This window comes from Microtus pennsylvanicus, chromosome 10 (genome assembly GCF_037038515.1).
Source record: "Microtus pennsylvanicus isolate mMicPen1 chromosome 10, mMicPen1.hap1, whole genome shotgun sequence".
In the NCBI taxonomy this organism is placed as follows: Eukaryota; Metazoa; Chordata; class Mammalia; order Rodentia; family Cricetidae; genus Microtus; species Microtus pennsylvanicus.
In genome coordinates this window covers 82427311-82434784 of record NC_134588.1, presented here as the reverse complement: position 1 = coordinate 82434784, position 7474 = coordinate 82427311, and the positions used below count along the sequence as shown (strand labels likewise).

At 56.0% G+C, this 7474-nt stretch overlaps 1 protein-coding gene across 2 annotated transcripts; it reads left to right on the top strand.

Moving 5' to 3' along the window:
• The first annotated feature begins 565 nt into the window (after positions 1-565).
• Positions 566-5976, top strand: Ppp2r3b (protein phosphatase 2 regulatory subunit B''beta). 2 transcript variants are annotated; one of them, XM_075988798.1, is made up of 13 exons: positions 566-981; positions 1111-1296; positions 1496-1599; positions 1841-1943; positions 2224-2298; positions 2532-2618; positions 2700-2856; positions 3293-3341; positions 3657-3746; positions 4008-4183; positions 4714-4832; positions 4915-5021; positions 5345-5976. In XM_075988798.1, the coding sequence occupies exons 1-13, from the start codon at positions 715-717 to the stop codon at positions 5481-5483; spliced, it is 1659 nt and encodes a 552-aa protein (XP_075844913.1). In that variant the 5' UTR covers positions 566-714; the 3' UTR covers positions 5484-5976. The 2 variants fall into 2 exon arrangements, with proteins under 2 accessions (XP_075844913.1, XP_075844912.1); XM_075988797.1 differs by lacking the exon at positions 2532-2618 and having other exon boundaries at positions 584-981.
• Positions 5977-7474: the final 1498 nt, after the last annotated feature.

Sequence of the window (7474 nt, the reverse complement as noted above, 5' to 3'; positions counted from 1 at the left end):
CGTTGACGCTGAATCCATCTTCTCTATAAAAAGACTGGGAGATGCAGTTTACAAATTGAGATGCATGTTTGTATGCACCGATGTGTATTTTCCAGAAGCTGTAAGCAGCAGTTTTCTTTGGAAGGCAGAGTGATCGCCTTGGGAGGGAAAAAGACCTCGCTTCTATGACTTATTTCACTCTCTAGACCTTTATGAAGGCGACACGCTAGGTGGATGGCGCAGAGATGACGAATGACTCTGTGGACGCGGATGACGGCTACTGATGATGTGAACGCTAGGTGGGCGGCGCGGGGAGATGACGCATGGCTCTACGGACAACGCCTTGCCCGGAGCACCTGGTTTGAAGCCTGCTCGCACAGGAGGCGTGATCGCGTACGCCGTCGCCATGGAAACGGTCGGCGCGTTCTGATGACGCAGAAGAATGTGGCCAGCGTCGCAGAAGAGACAGTTCTGAAAAGGCACTGCATAGGGGGCGTGTCCGCGCGTCAGTCACCGCCACCAGGGCCCACCATGTTGTGGACCGGCGCGCCGTGATGACGCAACCCTCTGTATTCCCGCTGTGATGACGTAGTTCTCCCGCGCCGTGGATGCGCCTGTCCTGAAGCAACGCAGCAGGCGTGTCCGCGCTTCTGCTACCGCTGCCCCCGTCCGTCTGCTTTTCCGGTTCGCGTGTTCGTTGCCCTCCCGGTCCGTCCACGCGCACTTCCGCCCGTCATGCCGCCGCTGCAGCCCGTCCTCAAGCGGAAGGTGGATGAGCTCTTCCTGCGCTGGCTCAGCGACCCCAACACCCAGCGCGCGCTGCACGACGGCCTGCGCCGCATCCGGGACGCACCAGGGAGCTATGACGTCACCCGCGGGGGCCCGGGAACACCCCCTGACGTCACCAGCTACAGACCGGAGCCACCTGATGTCACCTGTGTGCTGCCCCTCGCCTGCTCCCGCCCAGTACGTCCCTCCTGCAGGAGCCCGGGACACAGGAAGGTGAGTGCACAGGACGGGGACCCCGGGGACATGCCTGCAGACGTGTTCACACGTGCAGACACCTGTACACACATGTTCACCGTGCTCGTGTGTGCTCACCCTGTGCTTACCATGACCCCCGATCCCCAGGTGCAGCCTCCCCAGGAGGACCCGCCCCCGCCGGCCTCCAGTCGCTGCATCCCCGCTTTCTACTTCCCACATGGGCGACCGCCAGAGACATTAGACGTGGATGCTGTCCTTAACGGTATCAAGCGAGTCTTCGCGGAGTTCCCGCAAGAGCGGGCCACCGTAGAGGACATGGGTCGCGTGGCCAAGGTGGGTGTTGGGGGTGCATGGGAACCACGGGTTATGCCATGGCAAGGGACATGGGATGAATGACCAGGGTGGGGATGGAGGCCTCGGGTACTAGCCAGCCATGGATGGGAAAGTTGCCCCTCCCTCCAACCCCACCCCTTGACAGCCCTACTCCTCCTGCCAGCCCCACCCACCGAGCCTCCCGCTCTTCCCCCCCCAGGCCTGCGGCTGCCCGCTCTACTGGAAGGGGCCACTGTTCTACAGCGCGGGCGGGGAGCGCACGGGCTCCGTGTCCGTGCACAAGTTTGTGGTCATGTGGAGGAAGTGAGTGAGAGCGTGGCTGGAAGTGGGGGCGGTGACATCGTCGGAATGGGCGTGACTGGAAGCAGGGGGCTTGGCCGGGAGCAGGGCTGGTGACATCATTGGCGGGGGGCGTGGCCAGGATCCATGTCCCTACACACTTTCGTTGCCCATCGCCCATGGTGAAGGGAGTGCAGCGAGGTTCATGGTCACGTCTGGAAGCGGGGTGGGCGTGTGACATCGTCGGGTTGGGCGTGCCCCCCAGGATCCTCCTCACGTGCCACGACGAGGCCGCCAGGTTCGTGCAGCTGCTGATGGCGCCGGGGAGCGAGGGGCTGGTGCAGGAGGATTTTGTGCCACTGCTGCAGGTGCGGGGGACTGGGGAACACAGATGTTTGGACAGGTGAACACATGGACAGAAACGTGGACAGACAGACAGGCAGCCACACAGTTACCCAGGCAGGCACAGACATGCACATATGGACAGACGGGCACAGAAGTGGAAGGACAGGCAAACAGACTCACAGAGGGAGATTTGCACGCGGACATAGACAGGGACGGACACGCAGACTGACACAGACACGAATTGACAGACGCACACGCACACAGTCCCTCCCCCAACCATCAGGGCCCCTCCATGTTCCCCAGGACGTGGTGAACACGCATCCTGGCCTGTCTTTCCTGAAGGAGGCGCCTGAGTTCCATTCCCGCTATATCACCACGGTGAGTAATAGCCACGACTGCATGATCCCCGTGACCCCCTCCCCATGATCATCACTGTGGGGTTGGTGGACGGACCTAACATTGGCTGTCACTCAAAGTACGTCACCATGGAGAGTCACATATCCGTGACTCCGTGCCAACACCGCCACCCCACACAGACACCATAACCCCCACCCTGACCCCCAGACCGACCCCGTGACCCCCTGACCCCACATTGAACACGCAACCCGCAGGTCATCCAGAGGATTTTCTACACTGTGAACAGGTCGTGGTCTGGTCGGATCACGAGCACCGAGCTGCGGAGGAGCAGCTTCCTGCAGGTGGGGGCGGGGCCTGGAGCCAGTGGGCAGGGCCTGGAGCCAGTGGGTGGGGCCTCCGTGACCTCACCCATACATCCCCAGAATGTGAAGCTGCTGGAGGTGGAGCCTGACATCAACCAGCTGACTGAGTTCTTCTCCTATGAACATTTCTACGTCATCTACTGCAAGTTCTGGGAGCTGGACACGGACCATGACCTGCAGGTGGACGCGTGGGACCTGGGTCACCACTCCGACCATGGTGAGGGGTGGGATGGGAAGGGCTGGACCTGAGTGGGAGGAGCTTCAGGTGGGGTGAGACCTGGGTGGGGGTGTCTTCAGATGGTTCGGGATCTGGGGTGTGGGCGGGGCTTGAGTGGGAAGAGCTTCGTATGGTTATGGGGTCTACAGGTGGACGAGCAAGACCACAGTCAGGGGGAAGAGGATGAGGCCTGGGGGTTTGGGCGGGGCCTGGATGGAAGGGACTTGAGTATGTGGGAGGGACCTGCAGGTGGGCACCCAGAACCTAATATGCCAAGGCCACAACAGTCAGCTGTGGAGGAGGGGCAGCTACTGCATTGGGGCTGAGTGGGGGTGGGGCATTGGATGGGGTGAGGCCTGCAGTACAGGGGCGTGGCTGACCCCGGCCTGTCAGTCATCAGCCGTGACCCTCCAGCCCTGCCTGCTTTCTCCCACAGCCATCTCCTCCCGGATGATTGACAGGATCTTCTCAGGTGCCGTGACGCGGTATGTGTGGGGTGGAGAAGGGTGTGGGGGAGCAGCAGGTGGGTCCCTGGGTGTGGGTGGCACTGCTCATGGTCTTCATCACATGACCAAGGTTGTGACATCCATGGGTTTAGGTGTGGCCACTGGGCTGTGATGTTGCTGGGATGTGGGCATGGCCACATGGTGATGTCACTGGGAGTGTGTGAACTGTGATGCCACTCATAGGTGGAAGTGGCCCCTATCTCACATTGCTATCACTGGGTGGGCGTGGCCGCTCCACCAGCTGTGACCCCACCCCCACGCGAGGCCCCTGTCGTGCCTACCCCTCCCCCCCAGAGACCGAAAGGTGCAGAAGAACGGGAAGATCAGCTACGCAGACTTTGTGTGGTTCTTGCTTTCCGAAGAGGACAAGAAGACTCCAACCAGGTGGGCGTAGCCCCATGCGGGTTCCTCCATGGCCTGTGGGACCCTTGTGTCCCATGTCCGTGACCCATGTGCGGTGCATGTGCTTGTCACCCTGTGCCCCATTGAGGGTCTCTGCATGTCTCATGCCGTGGGCCCACATGTCCATGTGTATGGGAACCCTGTTCCATGTCTATAAACCGTGGGTGCATGTATCTGTTTGTGTTCCTGTTGCCGTGTCCCTTGTCCGTGTCCAGGCTGACAAGGCCCCCCTACTCCCCACAGCATTGAATACTGGTTCCGCTGCATGGACTTGGACGGTGATGGCGTGCTCTCCCTGTATGAGCTCGAGTATTTCTACAAGGAGCAGATGCAGCGCCTGGACGCCCGGGCCATCGAGCCGCTGCCTTTAGAGGACTGTGTGTGCCAGATGCTGGACCTGGTGCAGCCACGGATCCCAGGTGAGTGTGATGCGCGTGACTGGGTGCTGTGCTCTGTGGGCATAACCTGTCATTCATGGTCTCCTCTCCCGTGTCTGTGTGATCCCAGGTGAGTACCACACGTGTAGCTGGGTGTCATTCCCCGAGGCTGTGGACCCGCCACACTTGGTCACCCCTCCTGTGTCTGTGTGATCCTGGGTGACTGCCACACCAGTGGCTATGTGTCGTTCCACATGTGGTCAACCCTCACGTGTCTGTGTGGTCCTGGGCGAGCAGGATACGAGTGGGTGGCTTTCCACATGGACTGATCCCTCTACATGGCTCGGATTTGTGCTGTGTGGCCACGCCTCCCACGGGGCTACTTCTACCTACCTTTCAGTGAAACCCAGTCATGAACCCCATGACCTCCACAGCCCCACCGCCCCCTCCCCCTGTCACTCCGTGGCCCTACCCTCCTTCCCCCGTGATTCCAAAGCCCCACCTTCCTTCCCCTGAAACACCACAGCCCCACCCTCCCGCTCCCGTCACCCCACGGCCCACCCACCCTGCAGGGAAGATCACGCTGCCTGACCTGAAGCGCTGCAAGCTCGCCCACGTGTTCTTCGACACGTTTTTCAATGTGGACAAGTACCTGGACTACGAGCAGCGAGAGCAGGCGTCCCTGCTGCGGGTGCGTGTCCCGTGTCCCCCTTGTGTTCCCGTGTGAACCCCCACACTCCTCCATATCTCACGGATTCTCTTGCACCTCGCAGGAGAGCGACCCCGATGGGCCTGAGCTCTCAGACTGGGAGAAGTATGCGGCGGAGGAGTACGACTTCCTCGTGGCTGAGGAGGTGTCCGGGGACCCGTGGGATGATGAGTGAGCACGTGGGCTTGGGTAGACACCTGGTGATGGGTGTGGGCATGGGGTTCTTGGGTGGGCACCAGGTGATGGTTGTGAATGGGTCTCAGGTGGATGCATGGGCAGGGTTTGGCTGGACAAGGGTGAGCATGTATGACTGGCTATCCTTGGTCGTGGTGTTGCTCCAGTGAGCCCTGCAGCATGTGGTGTCTGTATCACGTGTCTTGGGAGCCCCTGCACCCTGCCAGGAGACTTCCAGGAACAGCGGGTCACTGGGCTCCTCTGTTCCCACCCGACACCCTAGCCCTGCCCACAGCCCTGACCCTGTCGCCTCCCCACAGCCTCCCCTCTGAGCTCAGCCCCATGGAGCAGAAACTGAACACCCTGTGGTCCCCGCTGGCCCAGAAGTCTATCGTCCAGACACTCACCTCATCGGGAAATGTGGACCTGTATGCATGTGTGGACAGGGACCACGTGTGACTGGGGAGACCACATGACATGGGAGACACCGAAGATTGCCTGCTGCTGCCCTGCCCGCATGGTCACGTGACATTGGAGGCGGATGACTGCTGCCCCGCCCTGTCTGCGTGGTCACTTGACATGATGGGACTGGCCCAGGTGGCCACATGTGGGTCTTTGTGGACAGACTTGTTTCATAAACTGCTATTTATTTGACATGGAATTTTCTGTGCCTCCCTTGTGCCCGAGGTCATCATGGGATCCTCTGTGTGTATCCTGGTGGGTACTGTTCTGTGTGTCGGCGTGGACTGTGGCCCTTGTGGCACTATCGTGTGACCACGTGGACCACAAATGTCATGTTGCCGCATCCACACAGCTGTGTGCATGTGGGACAGTGTCCACGCGGACACATGATAATGCCACACAGGACACAGTCCACACGGTCACATGGGCCAGCAATCTGCCATGCTCTTGGGTCAGTAGGATCAACATAATAAAAATGGCAATCCTACCAAAAGCAGTCTGTAGATTCAATCCAATCCCCATCAAAATTCCAACACAATTCTTCACAATCAACTTTATATGGAAAAACAAAAAACCTAGGATAGACAAAACAATCCTGTACAATAAAGGAACTGCTTGAGGCATTACCATCCCTGACATCAAGCTCTATTACAGAGCTACAGTGATGAAAACAGCTTGGTATTGGCATAAAAACAGATGTTGACCAATGGAATAGAATCGAAGACCTGGATATTAATCCACAAACCTATGAACACCTGATTTTTTGACAAAGAAGCTAAAATTGTTCAATGGAAAAAAGAAAGCATCTTCAATAAATGGTGCTGGCATAACTGGATGTCAACATGTAGAAGAATGAAAATAGATCCATATCTATCACCATGCACAAAACTGAAGTCCAAATGGATTAAAGACCTCAATGTAAGGTCTGACCACAATGAACCAGAAAGAAGAGAAAATGGGAAGTAGCCTGCAATGCATGGGCACAGGAAACCACTTCCTACATATAACCCCAGTAGCACAGACAATAAGAGCAACAATGAATAAATGGGACCTCCTGAAACTGAGAAGCTTCTGTAAAGCAAAGGACACAGTCAATAAGACAAAAGGGCAGCCTACTGACTGGGAGAAGATCTTCACCAACCCCGCAACAGACAAATGTTGCCCTTAATGTCTGTGCTGCTCGGGTTATACATAGGAAGCGATCTCCTGTGCCCATATGTTGTAGAGTACTTCCCACTTTCTCTTCTATCAGGTTCAGTGTGTTAAGATTGATATTGAGGTCTTTGATCCATTTGGACTTGAGTTTTGTGCATGGTGATAGATATGGGTCTATTTTCATTCTTCTACAGGTTGACATCCAGTTGTGCCAGCACCATTTGTTGAAGATGCTTTCTTTCTTCCATTGTATACTTTTAGCTCCTTTATCGAAAATGAGGTGTTCATAGGTTTGTGGATTAAAATCCGGGTCTTCTATTCGATTCCATTGGTCGACTTCTCTGTTTTTATGCCAGTACCACACTGTTTTCATCAGTGTAGCTCTGTAATAGAGTTTGAAGTCAGGGATGGTAATGCCTCCAGAAGTTCCTTTATTGTATAAAATTGTTTTGTCTATCCTGGGTTTTTTGTTTTTCCATATAAAGTTGATTATTGTCCTCTCAAGATCTGTGAAGAATTTTGATGGGACCTTGATGGGGATTGCATTGAATCTATAAATTGCCTTTGGTAGAATTGCCATTTTTACTATGTTGATCCTCCCAATCCAAGAGCAAGGGAGATCCTTCCATTTTCTGGTAACCTCTTCAATTTCTTTCTTCAAAGACTTAAAGTTCTTGTCAAATAGATCTTTCACTTCCTTAGTTAGTTACCCTAAGATATTTTATGCTGTTTGTGGCTATCATGAAAGGTGATGCTTCTCTGATTTCCCTCTCTGCTTCTTTATCCTTTGTGTATAGGAGGGCAACTGATTTTTTGGAGTTGATCTTGTATCC

Coding starts and splice junctions, on each gene's coding strand:
- Ppp2r3b (XM_075988798.1), top strand. CDS start 715: ATGCCGCCGCTGCAGCCCGTCCTCAAGCGGAAGGTGGATGAGCTCTTC. Junction 1,944..2,223: donor ATTTTGTGCCACTGCTGCAG/GTGCGGGGGACT, acceptor CATGTTCCCCAG/GACGTGGTGAACACGCATCC. Junction 2,299..2,531: donor ATTCCCGCTATATCACCACG/GTGAGTAATAGC, acceptor CGCAACCCGCAG/GTCATCCAGAGGATTTTCTA.